The 21,999-nt window shown below is 37.5% G+C and overlaps 1 protein-coding gene across 21 annotated transcripts in view; it reads left to right on the forward strand.

The window, feature by feature from the left end:
• The window catches only part of LOC120533808 (protein-methionine sulfoxide oxidase mical3a-like), a 457,937-nt gene that overhangs the window by 373,516 nt on the left and 62,422 nt on the right, over window positions 1-21,999 (forward strand). For 20 of the 21 annotated variants that reach the window (XM_039760788.1, XM_039760784.1, XM_039760791.1 and 17 more), the window contains 3 exons: window positions 508-600; window positions 14,719-14,832; window positions 18,530-18,612. In XM_039760788.1, coding sequence (XP_039616722.1) covers window positions 508-600; window positions 14,719-14,832; window positions 18,530-18,612 — 290 coding nt within the window. The remainder of the gene's footprint in view (window positions 1-507; window positions 601-14,718; window positions 14,833-18,529; window positions 18,613-21,999) is intronic. The other variant, XM_039760797.1, reaches the window with a different exon arrangement.

Genomic DNA, 21,999 nt, shown 5'->3' on the forward strand with positions numbered 1-21,999 from the left:
TTCAATGTACATAATATAAAAATATAATCATTGTCTTGCGGTTTACTCCTCAAATATCTATCTCCATATCTGAGTATACGAGAAAGTCTAGGGGAAACCACTCCCGATTTTTATTAATTGCAATAGTTTTTTATGCTTTTAAAAAGCAAAGTTTTGCATACTTTGCTTAACTCTTATGCTTTTCTTAAAGTTTGTGTATAATATTATGTTACTCAGAATAAAGTGTTTTTACTTAATTTATTATTTTTTTTCTCAGATGTATTAATGATTACTGGTGTGTTTAAATTTTAACCATTTTTGTACATTTCATTTTAAAGTATTGCAAATCATAACCTATACTTACCATTCCCTTTCTTTATTGATGTTCTGTATTGTGTAAGTAAAGTGAACCTTAATTCATTTTTGTCTGATTTAAATGTTTATATAATTTCTACTACATTTTTCTTTCTTGAGACCGGATTTTTCTAAATGATAGCATGTGTAAATACATCTGCTTTTGCTTTTCAGCTCGGAATGAAAATAGTGACTTAGAAGAAGAAGCTGCACCTGGAATGGAAGGTGCTGATAGTAAAGATGATTTTTTTGCTGACATCGAGGAGGGTATGTTAACATTTATACAAGAAGGAATTTTATTTTCCTATCAAAATACTTATTGGTTATGTTAGATCTGATGACCACTTGCCTTATATGCTGCTGCTACTCTGCTTCTTGTCAATATAGCTGTAACCTGGTAAGGCATAGACTGTACAAGACCTCTAAATGTACCTTGTGGAATCTGGCACCAGGAAGTTAACAACAAGTTCTCTAATTCTTTGTGAGATGGAGCTGTCATGGATTGGACTTGCTGGTGAAAGACACTACTTATATCAGAGAATACTGTTGCCATGCAGGGACGTACCTGGTCTACAACAATATTTACATATATTGAACATGTCATATTAATGCCCACATGAATGCCTGCACCCACGGTTTCCAGGCAGAACATTGCCCAAAGCATCACACACCCTCCACTGGCTGGTCTTCCTCCCACAGTGCATCCTGGTGCCACCTTTTCCTCAGGTAAACAGCACACAAATATGTAGCTGCCCACATGATGCAACAGGAAATGGGATTTAATGGACTAGGCATTTCCATTTTTCCAATAATCCAAGGTCCTATTCCAAGTCTTGCATTCCTATCTTAGGTGCTATTGACAGTGGACAGGTGTTAGCATTGGGTATCCTGACTGACCTGCAGGTATACAGTCCTATACACAGCTTGATTTGATGCACAGTGTGTTGTAACACATTACTTCTATAAGTACTATTGAAATGATGTTTGATTTGTGCATCAATAGACCTTCTGTTGATTTGTAATAGAAGGAATAGCCTTTGGTGACTTATTGCAACGATGAGTTTTGGCTGGCCATGTCAGAAGTTTGTGGTTTTTCCCTCCTCAAACCACTTTTGGTATTTACTCGGATAACTGTAAACACTACACAAAATGCTTTGACCTAGTCATCTGGCCTATGATCAGGTCTTTACACCTGCCCATATCTTCTGTATTTAACACATCGACCACGGGTACCTAATGTCAGCTTCATATCTGATATATCCCTGACCTTGACACATCTTATTTTAATGAGATAGTTGACATCACTTTCTTCATATTGAAGTGGTTTGATTTATTGAAGGAAAAAAAAGTTCATCGTTTATATCATTCATGTGACAAAATAATTGTCCCCTTAAACTTAATACTTGGTTGTGCCATGTTTAGCAGCAACCCCTGCAATCAAATGCATCTGGTAACAGGAGATCAGTCTTTGGCATCACTGTGGAGAAATTTTGCCCCACTCTTTTGTACAGAGTTGGTTTAATTCAGCCACATTGGAGGATGCTTGACTTAGAACTACCCATTTAAGGTCACACCATAACATCTCAATGGGGTTCAAAAGAGGACTTTGACAAGGCCACTCCAAGACCTTTACTTTTTTTCTTTTCAGCCATTCAGAGTTGGACTTGTTCGTGTGTGATCATTGTCATGGTGCATAACCCAGTTACAATTGAGCTTCAGTTCAGGAAATGATGATTGGACATTCTCCTTCAGTACTTTCTGGGGATAAAGCTAAATTATTGTAATGGAACTTGTGTCTTCCAAAAAGTTTCATTTACGACTCATCAGTCCACAGAACATTATCCCAAATGTTTGGAGAATAAGTAAGTTATTTTTCAACAAATATGAGACAAGCATTTGTGTTTTTCTTGTTTATCAGTGGTTTTTGCTTTCTAACTCTCCAGTGGATACCATTTTTGTCCAGTGTCTTTCTAATGGTGGAATCATGACTGCTGACATTAACTAAGTAGAGAGAGGCCTGAACTTCTATAGATGTACGTCTAGATTTTTCTGTGACTTCCCAGATGAGTTTTCTGTGCTCTTGGAGAAAGTTTGCCAAGCTGGCCACACCTTAGCAGATTTTTCAAGGTTCCAAGTTTTCTCCAATTGGAGATGAATGGTCTCACAGCTGTTTGCTGAAGTCGCAGGGTTTTCGACATTGGTTTGTAACCCTTTTCCTGACTGATGTATTTCAGTAACTTTATCAGGTCTTGGGAAATTTCTTTTGTTTGAGGCATGTGCTGGAAAGTTCTGTTTGAGTGATGTTTGGTTTCTGCAAGCCTGGCAGCAATCACACTTGGTTGTTTCTAGTCTAATTTAACCTGTTATTTAAATTTGGTTCGTTGGTAGATTGCGTGACATTATGAGCAGTTACTTTTTCAAATGGGTGATGTAGGTCTTGGTGATCTTTTATCCTTCAGTAAATCAAATAATCATTTAAAAACTGTATTTTGTTTACTCATATTTTCTTTTGTATTGTAATAAATTTGGTTGTAGATCAGAAACATGTGCTATGAATAAGCAAAAATAAAATAAATCAGGAACAGAGGGAACTCCAGAGGTGACAGAGTCATGTGCACCTAATCCTTATTAATGTGCATGGGGAACAAATGTTAGCCTTCCATGTCCAGTCCCACAAAAGAGCCACTGTAGCACAAATTGCTGAAAGCCTTAATGCTAGCCATGACAGAAAAGTGTCCGAAAACACAGTGCATTGCAGCTTACTGTGTATGGGGCTTTGTAACCACAATTTGTCGGAGTTCCCATGCTGAACCCTGTTCACTTCTGAAAGCACATATGATAGTCACACAAGTGTTAGAACTTAACTAGGGAACAATGAAAGAAGGTGGCTTGGTCTGATGAATCATGTTTTATTTTACATCATGTGGACGTCCTGGTCTGTGTGCATCATTTACCTGGAGAAGAGATGGCAGCAGGATGCAGTTAGAGGTCTTGTAGTTCAAGCCTCGATGTGTCAGAGCTGTTTTGGTGGGAAGGGGGGGGGTGGGGTTAAACAATATTAGGCAGATAGTTATAATGTTGTGGCTGATCGATGTACTGTATGTAGAATACAGGTACATGTACAGTGTGTAAATGTTTGTGTGTGTATGTATATATTCTTGATGATTGTTTAATGCTAGGAAAATAGAAAATAGACATTTTGCCTAGGTATTCAATCAAACATGTCAGTATTTTGTAGAGGCACTTTTCATAGCATTTAGTCTTTTCTAGTAATAACGCCTCAGCTTAGAACACTGTGCAGGAATAATTCAATTTAACCCATTCTTATACAGACAAATTGGCCCCAAGTTGTTTGAAAGTACATCGCTGTATTCAAAGGGAGCCTCATATTCTGAGTTAATGTGAGATCAGGGCTTTGATGAGGACAGTTTTTTTTTTTTTTTTTTTTTCTCATTGGGCTACTCCAAGGTTACACATCAGTGTCACACTGCAAATTAAAAAGAAAAAAGTGATATATAATATAAAGAACAAAATTTCAATATATGATTTGTTTTTAAGTTGAATTAAAGAATTTGCAAGACGTTGTATGTGAGATATACACACACACATAATATACACTCTTAAGATTCATTATGATGAGGTTAACTTATTTACTAAATATTGTTTTATGCAAAAGATGAGCATAAAAACTTAACAAAATATATCCTCTTTGAGTTTCAATAAAAGAAAACATATCTTCCATGTTTCATTGCATGTTTGCGAGAACAAAAGTAATCTGAAAATAATAAGTTGAACGCATAATCCTGGTACTATTTTCCTCAAGGTAAGGATACATTTTCTATTCACTTGTGTGAGTTGTCACATAAATACAGAAGTAAATTAAAACAAAACTAACCACGTGGCTTGATTTTGTCTTTTGTGAGGAAACCACTCCCTCATGGCAGGGATGGATTGAAGGGCTATTATGGAAGAGGTATTGTGCACAGCTGATCTTCTTTTAAAATGGCTGAACTTCACAATTTTTTTTTGTGTTTTTTTTGCTCACAAATGTCACATATATGTTATTTTACAATGTGTGTGTGATTGCCAGATGCAGGTCAATATTTAACAATTATCTTGGCTTGAAAAATGGACACTTTAGGTAACTTTTTATGCTTTATGCCCTGTGTATAATGTGGTTCAATATAAAACACTCAAAATACAACTGGCTATGTTTTTTTTTAATTTGAAGAAAAGGTTTACATTTAGAACAAACTTTTGGGTGGCATATGCATATTTACCTTATTTATGAAGACATAACTTCAACTTGAAATCTATCAAACGTATCCTTTCAGTGTAATTTTTGCATGTGAACTGTTAAATTCCAGTATTCAGTACTGTTTGACATTGTGCACAAATTTTATGTTGTGTTTATGAGCAGAGCTAGACAATGTGAACTTAAATTGATCTGCGATTATTTTGAAACAAAATGCGATATTTAGTATATCTCAATGATCTCAAAATGCTTTAAAATTATATATTAGCACCATTTATGCCATACATTTGGTACATTTTCTCAAAACAATAATATGAAATACTACTAAAGAACCCACCACCCCCCAATATAACAACTTCATGAATATCGGTGCCTCAAAGAAAACTCTCATACAGCATGTTTTTCCCACAAATTTCTGTTTTATTTATGTGAGCTCTACTTGTTTATTGCATGTATTGCATTCAAAATCTTGCCTGTCTTGATCCATTCTGCAATAAAAAACAGATTTTTTCTGTCATTCATTGACAGAAGTTCAGTTCAGTTGAGTGCAAGGTTTGCTTCCTCATGATGAGTTATTAATGGGGGCATCAGGCAAGTTTTGTTTTTAAGTAATAACCCGAGATCATTGTACTTTTGTGATATTTAAATTTACCTGCAGTAAATTTATAGTTATCAACAAATTTGTCCTTTGAACCATCTAGGGGAGTTTTAAATCCAAAGCAATGGTGATAATTTCCGTCTTCTTCAGCCACTGTTTATGGAATAGCTTTGACCAGAGATTTCCAAACTTATTAGTGGGCTCAGGGCCCTGACTAATCTAAAGCTAATGCTGTAAAGTGCAGCATGATCTAGGATCTTGGTTACTGCTGACAGCAGTTACACAGTATGAATTTGTATAATAGTAGACTTCTTAACCAAAGCTAATGCACAATTACTGCAGACTTATTGACATGCATGTGATTAAATATTATGTAGTATCTCTAGGGCAGAGGTTTTCAACCTTATTTTTTGGGGTAGCACCTCCAGGAAATAAAATATTTTGAAGAATCCCCATTTTCTTTCAGTCTTAAATTGTTAAGTACTAAACTCCTAGTAAGCACAACTAATAGTAAGATTTAACTCCCACCCTTGCCACTAATACTAAGGGAACTTAGGGAATTAACTACAATGAAAGTTGTGTAATCATTGTCAATGAAGATTTTCAGATATTCATAACTTTAAGCACAGGAACATTCCAAAATTTCACAAGCTGCTTACTGTTGGAACATTCCAAATACAGTCTTTTGTGTAAAAGACATTGCAGCAGAGCATTAGAGAGTATTAAAGAACCAATAATAGTATTCATTAATGTTACAAAGGTGATTTAAAATAGATACATTCAAAGTCCTAAACATATTGAGTCTTCATTAGCAGCAATGCCTAAAATTAGTTCTGCCTCAGTATTCAGCAGTTTTGAATAAATGTCAGTCGGTAATTTTCTAACCCGCTTATGCCTGAACAGGGTCATGGATGGGTGTCTGGAGCCTATCCCAGCTAGCTTAGGGCGCAAGGCAGAAACAAACTCTAGATAGGGTGAAAACACACACACAGACCAGGGCCAATTTAGTAATGCCACTCAACCTAACTTGCATGACTTTACACAGTGGGAGGAAACCCCCAAGAAACCCACACAGACACGGGGAGAGCATGCAAATTCCAAGCCGCAAGGACCTTGGGCATGAACACTGGTCTACTAACTGTGAGGCAGTAAAAACTTAATAATTAGTTTTACTTGCTCAAAAATGTTATCGTTGCTTACCTTTTTTCCCTGTCTGTCTTTTTTAACTTCAAAAAGCACATAGCTGTAATTGTTGATTGGTATTGCAAACTTAATGAAAGTATGCTGTTGGACAACAGTGTTGCCTTTTTGAAAAACACAGGGCTATGCACTGATAAAAAATATAGTGTGATCACTTTATCTCAGATTTATTGTCACACGTGACACACACCCAGGCTACCTAAGGAATTGATAATGTTGTGTGATATATTTCCCTGTTTCTAACTGTGCTTCCCCTTCCCCCTGCTTTTCTAATTACGGTTGATTCACAGAGGGTGAAAACCTCCCTGCTCTTCACATGCTGTCTATGGGTCATCAAGGACCTTAAACAGGCAAAACCAGCTCCTAGAGCCATAAAGTCTGACAAACAATGCTCAGAGAAAAATAAATGCCATAATCAAGCTAGATAATAAAATTGTTATACTTGGGAAAAAAAAACACAACAGTTGCTACAACTGTTGACAAGCTGCTTTTATCAGTACTTTTATTTAATATTTGTGAGGGCTGATGAAATCGATTGGAGCAGCATAGCGGCTGATGAGAATGGTCCCCATTTTGGCATTTGCACATAAGATGAGATAAGATGAGGAGGGGAACGGTTAATATATATGAAATGCCTTTCTCTCAGCCACAGCACTTGGCAAGCAAATGCTAAACATGTTTTCTTTGAGCTTGGTCGAATTTTGGTCATTTCACTTTACTTCTGCAGATGGCATTCATTTGCATAAATCATTTGCTAATTTCAATCAAGGTATTTTTGAGATTTTTCTATTGTGGGTTTTTTTTTTGGTCTTAATATATTGAAATGTCCTTTTTGCCCTTTTTGTCCTTTCTAGGTGAACCATTCTGCCAAATTTTAGTATTTTAGCTAAACAGGAAACAGTGTTTTTATTTTGTTCTATCAACTTTGCATTTTTTATTTTTATTTTTTTTAAATATATATAGTACCTGTATATTAGATAGACAGGTAATTCATATTTGTTCTTCACTGTATATGATTTTGCATTCGGCCTCACAACAGGAGCACCATGAAACTAAACAGTGATGGGGGCAGATTGGGGTCTTGGTATGCGTCCACTTGTATGCCAAAGCTGTTTCTGAAACAAGAGGGTTTTGATTGAGGAAGTTCAGGCTACCGTGCAGATCCACATATGCCGAAGTAGGCAAGCTTATCAAAAATGGAACATCTGTTGTGAGAAGCGCAGGTATGCACGAAACGCATTCATTAACACTAGAATTACCAGAGCCTATGAGAAAGCTCATAAATCCGGCCCACCTTAAATCCATTCCCTCCTCACTGTCAGTGTCTTTTGTTCTGTAAAGGTGTCGATAAGCAGCAAGCAGCCTGGTATCCTATCCCCCCCACCCACCGCTGCAGTTCATTTTGCAAAGAAGTTTCTCAGTGCTCAGTGTTTATCTTCGAGTGAAGTGCTGGAGCTTTATAGGGTAAAATAGTACATCATCATTTGGAATACATACATTTCATGTGTGTTCCGTGTCAACAACAACCTATATAAAATGTAGTTAACATAGAAAAGTTTTTCATGTTTTAGTAATAATTGAAAAAATGTAGACATGAAATGTATAAGGTGTGAAGCCTGAAATACAAATACGAAATAAACACTTTCACAAAAGGTACAAGTATATCAAAACAAGTGCACTTTTATTCAAGAAATTAACCGAAGAAAAAAAGAAAGCAGGTTACGGTAGGCGGTTGATACGACAGCTTGCGTGGTGCAATGCTAAGAACTGCTGCCTTCCAATCAAGAGGTTGTGGTTTCGATATCCGCTGCTTCCCAAATTTACCATTTTCAGTAGTGAGCAGCTCTTATTGTTAATATCATAGAATAAAAACATACATTTGATTTGTGTCTGTAAATTTATAGTTAAAGTTAGCGTTTTTTTGTTTTTTTTTCAGTTTTATTCTCTCACTCACACTCACATGGTATAACAAACAAACTTGTTTTGTTACACCCCCTCTTTATTTGAAAATGCCGTCAGATCTTGTGTGCAAATGAGACTGAGAAAACTGTGGATGTGAGTGGTGTGCGTGACTGAGAATGACTGCGGATGTGAAATTTTTTTTAATTCAGTTTTATTCTTGAGTGCTCCTTCTCGGCTGAATCAGTATGCACCTTCTGATCTATGATGTCAAAGCAGCACTGACAAAAAAGAGAGACTTAGGTATATATGACGTTTGGAATAATTCATTTTATGACCTGTATTGTACATTTCGGAAAACGTTGTTGCACTAATGCAACATTATATTCATTTGCATACCTTTGTGCGGTTATAGTTAGTGACCATGTTTGTTTTTTTGTTCTGATCTTGTTGCTGCATGTTGGTATTTCTTTTGAGCTCCAAGAGATGCAGAGGACAGCATAGTACAGAGAGGTCAGTTCCGCGCTATATACAATCATCAGATTCAAATGTTAACAGTTCCCACACATCATTGCAGAACAGTTTAAATACCTTGGGGTAAACATCACAAGTAAACATAAAGCTCTTTATCAACAAAATTTCGCCGTCTGCATGGAAAAAATTAAACAAGACTTGCATAGATGGTCAACCCTTCATCTCACACTAGCTGGAAGAATTAACACTGTTAAGATGAATATTCTTCCTAAGCTCCTTTATTTATTTCAAAACATTCCAATATACATTAATAAATCATTCTTTAGGCAATTAGATTCAACAAAAACCTAATTTATTTGGAATTCAAAACATCCACGCATCAAAAGAGCGACCCTACAAAGACAAAAGGCAGAAGGCGGCATGGCTCTACCTAACTTCCAGTTTTATTACTGGGCAGCAAATATACAGGCGATAAGAACCTGGACACAAATTGAAGAACATACACAGGCTTGGACCGCAATAGAAGTAAAATCTTTCAGTACTTCTTTGTATTCCTTGCTCTGTGCTCCAATAAACACACTTTATCGGCAATATACAAATAACCCAATTGCACTCAACTCACTTAGAATCTGGGACCAATTTAGAAAGCATTTTAAGACGGAGAAGCTTCTATCTGAGGCACCTCTACAAGAGAACCATCTCTTTCATCCTTCACAAACATATGCAGTTTTTAATATCTGGAAAAAATTTGGAATTAACTTGCTTAGAGATCTTTATATAGACAACGTCTTTGCATCCTATGAACAATTACATTCCAAATTTAACATTCCAGCTGCACATTTCTTTCACTATCTTCAAATCAGGAACTTTGTTAAACAGAACCTTCCATATTTTCCTCATCTTGCACCCTCATCCATGCTGGAAAAAATATTGCTCAATCTTAAGGACTTAGACTACATATCTACATTATATAAAATCATTTTACAATCCCTCCCTTTCAAAGATCCAAGAGGACACTGGGAAAAAGATCTCTCAATTAATATATCAGAAAAGGAGTGGAAAGTAGCAATGCAGAGAATTCACTCGAGGTTCATATGCGCAAAGCATACAATTATCCATCCATCCATCCATTTTCTAACCCGCTGAATCCGAATACAGGGTCACGGGGGTCTGCTGGAGCCAATCCCAGCCAACACAGGGCACAAGGCAGGAACCAATCCTGGGCAGGGTGCCAACCCACTGCAGGCATACAATTATACAACTCAAAATTATATATCGAGCACATCTGTCTCGACTAAAACTCTCCAAAATGTTTCCAGGGCATGATCCAACCTGTGAACGTTGCAACCAAGTCCGAGCCTCACTGGGTCACATGTTCTGGGCCTGCACCAAATTAACATTATTCTGGACAAAAAATTTTAATTACCTCTCAGACAGCCTTGGACTCACAATCCCTCCTAACCCATTAACAGCTGTGTTTGGGATTCTTCCAGATGGGCTTAAAGTGGAGAAAGACGAACAAATTGTGATTGCATTCACTGAACTTTTGGCACGTAGACTTATTCTGATAAACTGGAAGAACCCAAACTCTCCTCTTTTAAGTCAGTGGGAAACTGATGTGTTATATACTATTTGAAATTGGAAAAAATCAAATACTCAGTTAGAGGATCCGTACAGACTTTTTTCAAAACATGGCAGGATCTAATCAGTAATATTTTAAAATAAGTTCATGAAGCACAGAGAATTTATTAATTTAGGTATGTTTACAAGCCTAAAATTTTACGCCGTTTAGCTTGCTCTCTCTCTCGGGTGGGGATCGATCTGTTCTTAACTTAATTTTTCTATTTGTAAAAACTTGATTGCTTTGTATGGATTCCAATAAAATTAATAAAATAAATAAAAAAAAGGAAAAAAAAAAGTTCCCACACACACCCAAGGACCATCTTTACGACATGTGTATAAGGTGTGAAGCCTGAAATATAACAAGTATAACAAAACAAGTGCGCGTTTATTCAAGAATGTAACTGAAGAAAAAAGAAAGTAGGTTGCGGTAGGCGGTTGATGCGACAGCTTGCGTATTGCAATGCTAAGAACTGCTGATTCCCAATCAAGAGGTTCTAGGTTCGATGGTGGCAGCTTCTCAAGTTTACCATTTTGAGTAGATAGCTGCTATTATTGTTAACATTATACAATAAAAACATACATTTGATTTGCGTCTGTAATAGCCATAGTAAATTTATAGTGCTTGTCAAAGTTAGCGTTTTTTTTTATTCAGTTTTATTCTCTTAGTCGCGTTCACGCTGTCCCTGATCTGACACTGCTGTTTTCAAATAAAGACGTGCTATAACAGAGGTGAACTCAGATCGGAGAAAGAGAACAGAAACCCTCCCCGCAAGAAACGTCCACTCACTTATAAGAACAACGCAGCTACACCAGGCATAAGGGCGAAAGATGGCACTGTTTGGATTGGCGTCATCCTGCCAATCACCTGTCCTTCAAAGAAACAGCACGGCTTACAGAGCTCGCCAACACTACACCGTCCAGATCTAAATACTAGCGTGGTGTATGTGCCCAAAAAAAGTCTGACTGCATTCTTGTATCATTGCTCGCGTACTAAAGTGTCAGCAGGTATTATTCATGGCATCACATGTGTAATTTGTGAGCATGCCCCTGACGATCAAACAGAGGAATCTCTGCAGTATATTTGTGACTTCACGCTGTAGGAAGATAAGTAAATAAATCAAGAAACATTTCATCTGGCTTTTATATAAGTGACACATAAATGCTTCTTATGTAAAGTCCATCACAAAACATAATCACAAACATGAGTTTGCATGATACGTTGGCGAGCTCTGCAAGCCGTGCTGATTCTTTGAAGGACAGGTGATTTGGCAGGATAACGCCAGACTTCGTCCTGTATCCAAACGGTGCCATCTTTCGCTTTTATGCTTGGACCAGCATTCATTGTTCTTATATGTGAGTAGACGTTTCTTGCAGGGAGAGCTTCTGTTCTCTTTCTCCGATCTGAGTTCACCTCTGTTACAGCGCGTCTTTATTTAAAAACAGCAGTGTCAGATCAGGGCGAGTGTGAACGCAACTGAGAGAATAAAAATTAATAAAAAAAAAACGCTAACCTTTACAAGTACCATACATTTAAACCTGTTACAGACTCCAATCAAATGTATGCTTTTATTGTATAACTAGCAAAATACCCGCACTTCGCAGCGGCGAAGTGCTGCCTTAAAATTTTTATTAAGAAGAAAATTAAACCTTTTTAAACTGAGGGAAAATATACCAATAATTATTTGTTAAGGATCTCTTTGTATACCACATTTTGAATCTCTTTGTATACCACATTTTGAGTTCGGCCCTCCGGTTGAGCTTACTCTTGAGCATGCAATATACTGTTGGCCATGTGAACAGTAATCTTGTTTCAAATCTCACAGCTTGGATTGCTGCTGTCATAATCGGTTTGAGTTTCATGGTTTGTTTCAATTACGAAAGTATTTGCAGGTCTTGTGTTGAAGTGACATTCGGCATCTGTCAAGCGTTGTAAGCATACAACCGGTTTCATCGATAACTTCACATCCAGCTTTTGAGAGTTTAAACATTCATAAACATCAAAGTGTCCACTACTGAAATCGTCACCTGTGAGTCTAAGATGTTTAAGAGGCACTGGCAGTTGTCGAAAGGTGTAAAATATTTGGCTATTTCGGTACACTTGAAAGCGACAACCGAACAATTCAGCGGCAGCCATCAACTCACATGCAGAACAATAGGTGAAGGGCTTAAGCATTTCACTCTTATAGTGCTCCTACGTAGTATAATTATCTCCTGTACCGTCATCAGTCCACACCTTGAACCTGTCCCAGTCATTCAATACATAAGACACAATGTTCCTCTTGATATCAAGAGTGAGCCTGATATGGCCGTGCAATATGTAACACAGAGAATGGAAAAGGTAGGTGCCATCTCTGGACATGGAATCCACACGGTAAGTGACAATTCTTTGATCAATGGTGATCACCTCGATAGACGTGTTAATGGGGGTACGGTTGGAATGATAAAGGAAATGGGTACCTAAACAATAACTATAATCGTAATAAACGAACAATAAAACAGCGGAGAAGCCATGGATTAAATAAAAAGGCTGTAGTTATGAGCAGGGAGACGTGAATCCCGTGGCGAAGCAAGGAAGGGAATGTAGAGACCGGAGTGACGGACGGCCTTACTGTATATAGGCAGGCAGCAAACAATGTGGGAGGCGTTGGGATGGGGGACCCAACGCCCCCTCACACAGTGACCGAGCTGCAGGCTATGGACGTATATATGTACGGAAGTAGAATTCAGTTAGCGTTGGGAACCCGCGTACCAAATTTCTTGAAGATAGGCCCATAAGTAACAAAGACCGTTGAAAAGTTCAATATGGCGGCCGACAGTGGCATCATACCATCGAAATAAGTACGTACATCGGTTTTGGTTAGCGCAAGGAAGCCGCCTACTAAATTTCGTGAAGATGGGGCCGTAAATAAGAAAGTTCAACATGGCGGACGTTGTCAACCATTATCGACCATTACGTGTAGAATTTTGAAATTAAACCTGCTTAACTTTTGTAAGTAAGCTGTAAGGAATAAGCCTGCCAAATTTCAGCCTTCTACCTACACGGGAAGTTGGAGAATTAGTGATGAGTGAGTGAGTGAGTGCTTTGCCTTTTATTAGTATAGATAATACGAATAAGAACAGCTCTCTACTCAAAACGTTTATTTTGGGGGACGTTAAGACATGAACCCAGAACCTTCTGAATTGGAGTCAGCAGCTCTAACCAGTATATTACCCGACAACAAGCAACACTAACCTAATTTCTTTTTCTTCGGTTATAGTCTTGGAAAAAAGCACATTTGTTCTGTTATACTTGTATCTTTTGTGAAATTGCTTATTTGATATCTTCACACATTATACACTTCATGTCTACATTTTGTTGTTAGCACTAAAACATGGAAAAAGGTTGTCTTTTAGGTATGTGTTCAACATTTCTGTCATCCTACACTTACACAGATCTTTGTGGAGATGGAAACACACGTGAAATGCATGTGTTCCGATTAACAATATATTTTTTTAGCCTAGGTACCTGACTCACTGATAAACAAGGTTTCATTTGGGAGAGGTTTTTCCGGCAGTGGGAGGGATGGTATAGCAGGCTGCTTGGGATTATCAACACATTTACAAGACAAAAGACGCTGAATGGAGACGTGCGAGTGGATTTAAGGTGGGCCAGATTTACAAGTTTTCTTGTAGCTTTGCTAATTCTAGTGTTAACTGCTAGTTAACATGCAGGTAACCAGTTCTTGAAGTGCATACTGGCCCACAAACAATGGTTCACCTGTATTTGTATTTAAAAACTAGGTCAATTTAATAACAAGCTTAAAAATTGGAATTAATTTTTTTTAATAATATCAATCTCCTCGGGGCCACAGCCTCGATGTAAAAACGTTTGGCTTAGATAGAAAGGAGTGTCAATTATCACAATTAAATAAAAATAACATGTTATAGTGTTCAAAACTAATTGCATGCTTTAACACATTAACTTTCGCAGCCATAGTTACAAGTTAAACATTGCAAAGCAGCAAACTGCTGTTTCATATAGCTGCAAGACACAAAGTACATTAAGTATACAAGGACAAAGTAGAACACTAAATGGAAAGAGGCAACACAACGCCTTTATTTTTAAAATTTTGAATTGGGAAACTCAATCCTCTTTCTAAACAAAAATACAATCTCAAAATGAAAATAAAATGGCTGGTAATGCATTTTACGCCAGAAATGATATGTAAACATTGAACAAGAAAGAAAAAAAAAATCTACAAAGGCGTCTGGTTTTATTCCAGCCTGTAATGTTTCAATAGTATATAGCTCATGAAAAAGGATTTTTTTGAATGAATGTATTTTTGCTCCTTGATAGATGACATTCCATCAGATGCGGAAGCTGAGGCTCGACTGCATCGACGTATAGGGGCAGATGAACTGCCAGAGGAACAGGATCAATCTGAGAACAACGAGAGGGTATCTAGTCTAGGTAATCTCTATATAAAAAAAGTCACTGAAATAAAACAATGAATTATAGATTGTTTGGAGGCGTAGTGGTGTAATGTAAAATGTATTTGTATATAATACTTGGTTACCTGTGTTCATATTCTTGATGGGTCACTCACTTGTTTTTCCTGTCTTTAGAGTATTCAAAGAAAATCCATGCAGTTTCTGCAGATACACATGAAGGTGGTTGTCAGCATTCATTTGGCTTTTGTGTTTGATTGCACACTGTTTGAGAGTACACTGGTGTCACATTCAGGGAGACTCGGGTTCCTTGAGATTCTGTTTAGAAATAAGATTAAAACAAACTCATCATAACATTTTCTAGGTTTCTCCCTCAATACCCTCATAAGGGTTAAGCAATTTTAAAAGTGGAGGGACCCATTAAAGAAAAACATTGGAAATTTATGGAAACCTTTCCGCTTCACCACATTATGAAAAATCTTGTGTTTTTTACTGTAGCTTTTTCTAAATTACTAACTTCAGTTTATTAGTTTTGTTTGCTGTATTTCTCTTAAGTCTCAAAGAAAATCAAGTCCTTTTTGTTTGTCCTAAATTAATTATAAATAGTTAAATACCACTTAGTATATCTGCTATGTCAACACTACACAACACTGGAACATGGTTTAATTTACACAGATTTTTCTGTCATCTTTGACTTTGACATATTTGACTTTGACTTTTATAATACCCCACCAGTAATGTGGATTTACAGTACCTACAGGTGTTTTCTTTGATAATGTTTTGTTGTGATACTGTCCTTTATATTCTTACTAGTAAAATACCCGTGCTTCGCAGCGGAGAAGTAGTGTGTTAAAGAAGTTATGAAAAAGAAAAGGAAACATTTTAAAAATAACGTAACATGATTGTCAATGTAATTGTTTTGTCACTGTTGTGAGTGATGAGTGTTGCTGTCATATATATATATATATATATATATATATATACACAGTGGTGTGAAAAACTATTTGCCCCCTTCCTGATTTCTTATTCATTTGCATGTTTGTCACACAAAATGTTTCTGATCATCAAACACATTTAACCATAATTGAAATATAACACAAGTAAACACAAAATGCAGTTTTTAAATGATGGTTTTTATTATTTAGGTAGAAAAAAAATCCAAACCTACATGGCCCTGTGTCAAAAGTAATTGCCCCTTGTTAAAAAATAACCTAACTGTGGTGTATCACACCTGAGTTCAATTTCCGTAGCCACCCCAGGCCTGATTACTGCCACACCTGTTTCAATCAAGAAATCACTTAAATAGGAGCTGCCTGACACAGAGAAGTAGACCAAAAGCACCTTTAAAAGCTAGACATCATGCCAAGATCCAAAGAAATTCAGGAACAAATGAGAACAGAAGTAATTGAGATCTATCAGTCTGGTAAAGGTTATAAAGCCATTTCTAAAGCTTTGGGACTCCAGCGAACCACAGTGAGAGCCATTATCCACAAATGGCAAAAACATGAAACAGTGGTGAACCTTCCCAGGAGTGGCCGGCCGACCAAAATTACCCCAAGAGCGCAGAGACGACTCATCCGAGAGGTCACAAATGACCCCAGGACAACGTCTAAAGAACTGCAGGCCTCACTTGCCTCAATTAAGGTCAGTGTTCACGACTCCACCATAAGAAAGAGACTGGGCAAAAACGGCCTGCATGGCAGATTTCCAAGACGCAAACCACTGTTAAGCAAAAAGAACATTAGGGCTCGTCTCAGTTTTGCTTAAAAACGTCTCAATGATTGCCAAGACTTTTGGGAAAATACCTTGTGGACTGATGAGACAAAAGTTGAACTTTTTGGAAGGCAAATGTCCCGTTACATCTGGCGTAAAAGGAACACAGCATTTCAGAAAAAGAACATCATACCAACAGTAAAATATGGTGGTGGTAGTGTGATGGTCTGGGGTTGTTTTGCTGCTTCAGGACCTGAAAGGCTTGCTGTGATAGATGGTCTGTCTACCAAAAAATCCTGAAGGAGAATATCCGGCCATCTGTTCGTCAACTCAAGCTGAAGCGATCTTGGGTGCTGCAACAGGACAATGACCCAAAACATACCAGCAAATCCACCTCTGAATGGCTGAAGAAAAACAAAATGAAGACTTTGGAGTGGCCTAGTCAAAGTCCTTTGTGAAGCAGCCTTTACACAGCTTCTCCGCTGTTTTATAAACAAACGACATATAAGACCATCCTTTTTCCTTGCTTCACCAAGGAAGCTGCCTTTTTATTTAATCCATGGGTTCTCCGCTGTTTTATTGTTTGTTTATTAAGATTGTTATAGTTCTCTTTGTATAGCACGTTGTCAGTTCATCACTCCGGTTGTAATATGACGAAGCTGTGCAAGCTCACTCTTGAGAATGCAACGTATGTCCAGGAGAAAAACCAATCTTGCCTGAAATCAATGGCAACTTTTTGTAGGGTCTGTTCCTGAGACTTATTACTTGTCATTGTGAAGCGGAGCCTCACTGGAAATTGGAGGCATTTTGAATTGAAATGGGAGATCAGAGGGTATAACAGGGATGCGAGGAATACATTGAGTGTGGAGAAACTTTAGAGACAGCGTGTGTATTAACTTGTGGATTTTTCTGTGAGTATTTGACGAAGTTTCTTCTGCAAGACCGTGTTAGCTGTGGAGCTCAGCTCGGAGCATATTCTTTTCTTACCTTGTCAATTGTGTAATGCGTTTTTTGAACAGGTTTGATGCATGGAAGTGATCACTTGTACTGCGTTCAGTCAGTTCACATGAGCTGCTCTCTTGTGTGATGTTGCGATGTTCACGGCTTTATTTAATGTTAGCTAAGACCTAGCACTTAAAAGTTTCACGCTACAGCAATTTTAACTCCGTTATAAAGTGATCCAAAGTCTCGTTTATACCTCGTGTCTTCTCATTAAACTTGTATCTCGCGAATAAAGTATTCGTCGAAGGCATGACAAACGGCAGCGGGAGCGTATCTATAAACTTAATTTAAACTTACGGTTTATACCGTGCTTTGTTTCAGCATTAGCTGCACTTCTGAATATGCTTGTATGCGTTTTTTCTTCAGCGCTCTTTGGAGCTCTTCCTTGTTTTCTACGTACTGCATTCACAGTCAGTTCACATGATTATGTGGGAGGCGTGATGATGTGACACGCAACTCCACCCCCCACGACCTTCGAGCTGCAGTCCATTACAGTATAGGGGTAAAAGCAGGTTCCAGTTATGACCATTACGCGTAGAATTTCGAAATGAAACCTCCCCAACTTTTCTAAGTAAGCTGTAAGGAATGAGCCTGCCAAATTTCAGCCTTCTACCTACACAGGAAGTTGAAGAACTAGTGATGAGTGAGTGAGTGAGTGAGTCAGTCAGTCAGTCAGTCAGTCAGTCAGTGAGGGCTTTGCCTTTTATTAGTATAGATTACAGAAAATGTTTGTTGTTATTGTTAGATCTTGAATAATACTTTAACTGTAAGATGTAAACTGTCAATCTTAATGTCTGATGTAGAAAGTCCGAATTCCGCAACCTTAGGTTTTTTGTTAGAACTTCGAAGTTCATATCTTATTTAAAGTAGTGTGGAAGCAGAATATTTAATATTTCAGTTACTATTATGCTTTATTGCTGAATTGTATACAGCTTTGTTTTCAGTTTCATATTCAATATTTCTGTATAGTAATGAAAGATATTTAACTATTCTTGTTTTGTAAGTGCCATCATCAGAAAGCCCCATTCATTCTACCAGTGATGTAGTGTTGCCTCCTTTAACAATTACAGAAGATGAAGGACCTGAGGTATTGAATAATTCTTTTTCCTTACATAATGTACACATTGTATGTGTATTTCATCAAAGTTCTACATTTAATTGTATTAGGTTGGATTTTTTTCTCTTTTCCGATTGTACATTGCATTTCATGTCCTAATCAATTTGAATACTTTTGAAATAATTGCAGTGTTTCAGTAACTTCTAGGACACTCAAGTGCAAATGAAGTAACTGAAAATTTTAGGGGAATAAATGAATCATTATATTCCTGCCTTTGAATTTAAGACGGTTTGGAATACATTTACAGCTAGAAAGGGTTCTCACTGGGTTTTGTCAGTTGCGACTTTGAGTGATTTAGTTTAGAAATGTGCATGTTACTGAACTTGATACCTTATTGTGTAGACTTAAAAACCATGTAAAACATTTTAGGATACACATACCAAGCGTAAACCTATTCTTATTTTTAGCTAAAATTGTAAACTTGTAGTTTATTAACACTAGAATTATCAGTGCCTACGAAAAAAACTCGTAGATCCGGCCCACCAGTTTTAGAGTGGAAATAATAGATCGTTATTTGGAACACACGCATTTCATGTGTGTTCCAGTTCTACAGTAATCTGTGTAAACACATTTTTAAAATAGAAACGTTTTTCATATTTTAGTAATAAATGACAAAATGTAGGCATAAACTATATAATGTATGAAGCCTGAAGTCCAAAGATCAAGTAAACACTTTCACAAAAGGTTAAAGGAAAAGACTACAGCTTCCGTGGCGTAGCGGTAAGATTTGCTGACTTGTAATCAAGAGTCCGTGGTTCGATCCCGACTCACTCCTATATTTGCTGTTTTCAGTAGTGAGCTGCTCTTATTGTTAATATTATACAGTACACACATACACTTGGTTTGCATCTGTAACACACGGTGTACATTTATAGGACTTGTAAAAGTTACCGTTTTTTTCATTTTTATTCTCTCTAAATCACGATCACGATACATACTACCAAACCCAGGCCCCCCCACCCAGGGATCTGACACTGTTAGTTTTTATTTGAAACTGGGAATAACTGGAGATGTGAGTGGTGTTTTGAGACAATGGAACTGGACATTTTCTCATACGGAGGGATTAAAGCTGACACACAAACGCTGCTGAATCTGCCTTCTTCGTATCTCACAGTCACTTGACTTTTATTTATTCAATTTTATTAAGTGTTCCTGCTCACGCTGAATTAGTATGCACCTTATGGTCTATGATGTCAAAAAAAAAAAAAAATATATTCGTTTTATGACCTGTATAGTACATTTCAGAAAAATTTGTGGCACTGATGCAACATTATTCATATTCATTTGCATAACATCTTGCGGTTTGTAATTGGTGACCGCGTGTTTTTTTTTCTCCGATCTTGCCAGTTCCCACATGTTGCTGTATGCGGTTTCTTTTGTACTCCAGGACATGCAGAGGAAAGAATAGTATAGAGCAGTAACTTCAGTGCTATATGCAATCATCAGATTCAAATATTAACAGTTCACACACATGCAAGGATCGTCCTGATTCAGTTTACTTTAATGGGGAAAGCGGCTTTCTGGAACAGAAGCTTGTCAATGTTGAATCCTCCTTTTCTTTTTCCATCACCTTTTTTAGTAAGATGCAACGACGAAGTTCCTCTGCTAGCTGAGCCATGAACACTCTTCTTTTCTCAGTGGCCCCATGCATGTCTTGCACAGGTACATGTGCGTTGATCACCGCCAGCATGTTGTAGCACACAGCAACTGGCCACCTGCATGTTCTTGCGCGCACTGAGTAAGCTCCTGATCTGACTCTTAAGTAATAACACCAGCATACATTCACACCCGATCTGACGCTGTTCGTTTTCAAATAATATTGAATTAGTGCGATGATGTTTTCACACATATTGTCTCTTTCTTTCAGGTGTGTGATAGGAACCACAGCATAGAGAGAAATGTGTACATTGTAACAGGTACACATGTTGTAAATGTAGGAAGGATGATCCTTGCATGTGTGTGAACTGTTAACATTTGAATCTGATGATTGCATATAGCACTGAACTTACTACTCTGTACAATTCTGTCCTCTGCATGTCCTGGAGTGCAAAAGAAACAGCATACAGCAACATGTGGGGATTGGCAAGATCGGGGGAAAAAAAACACGCGGTCACTGATTACAAACCGTAAGATGAAAGAAAGAGACAATATATGTGAAAACATCATCGCACTAATGCAATATTATTTGAAAACGAACAGCATCAGATCAGGTTTGAATATATGCCCGATCTGACGCTGTTCATTTTCAGATAATATTGCATGTACTGTGCGTTGATCCTGCTGCACTGATAAACTCACACCTTCTGTAACAGCGCCAGCGTATATTCAAACCCGATCTGACGCTGTTCGTTTTCAGATAATATTGCATGTATTGTGCATTGATCCTGCTGCACTGAATAAGTTCATGCCTTCTGTAACAGCGCCAGCGTATATTCAAACTCGATCTGACACTGTTCGTTTTCAAATAATAATGCATTATTGCGATGATGTTTTCTGATTAATTTTATACCCAATGTCCCATATATTTGTCTCTTTCTTTTTTTCTCCATGCTGCGTTGACATCGTGCACCAGAAGGCGTGAGCTTATTCAGTGCAGCAGGAACACTCAATAAAACTGAATAAAAAAAATTAAGTGACGGTGAGATACAAAGAAGGAAGATTCAGCAGCGTTTGTGTGTCAGCTTTCATCCCTCCAGATCAGAGAATGTCCAGTTCCATTGCCTCAAAACACCACTCACATCCACAGTTATTCCCAGTTTCAAATAAAAACTAACCGCGTCCGATCCCTAGGGTGATGTATGTATGGTGATTGTGACTAAGATAATTAAAGTGGAAAAAAAAAGGTAACTTTTACAAGTACAGTACTATAAATGTACACGGTCTGTTACAGGCGCAAAACAAATTATGTGTGTACTGTATAATAGTAACGTAACACTACTGAAAACAGCAAATACAGGAGACAGTCAGGATCGAACCAGGGACTCTTGATTACAAGTCGGCAAATCTTACCACTACTCTCCGGAAGCTGTTCTGTCGTTCTTGAGCCTTTTGTGAAAGTGTTTATTTGATCTTTGGACTTCAGGCTTCACACATTCTATAGTTTATGCCTACATTTTGTAACATTTATTACTAAAATATGAAAAAGTTTCTGTTTTAACAATGTGTTTACACAGATTACTGTAGAAACAGAACACACATGAAATGCGTGTGTTCCAAATAACGATCTATTATTTCCACTCTAAAACTCCAGCAGTTCACCCAGTCCCAGATAATCAAACAAGGCATGAACTGGGAAAACTTGGTGGGGGATGGAATAGCCAGCTGCTTGTCTTAATCGGCACATTTACAGGACAAAAG

The sequence above is a fragment of the Polypterus senegalus genome, chromosome 8 (genome assembly GCF_016835505.1).
Source record: "Polypterus senegalus isolate Bchr_013 chromosome 8, ASM1683550v1, whole genome shotgun sequence".
Taxonomy (NCBI): domain Eukaryota; kingdom Metazoa; phylum Chordata; class Cladistia; order Polypteriformes; family Polypteridae; genus Polypterus; species Polypterus senegalus.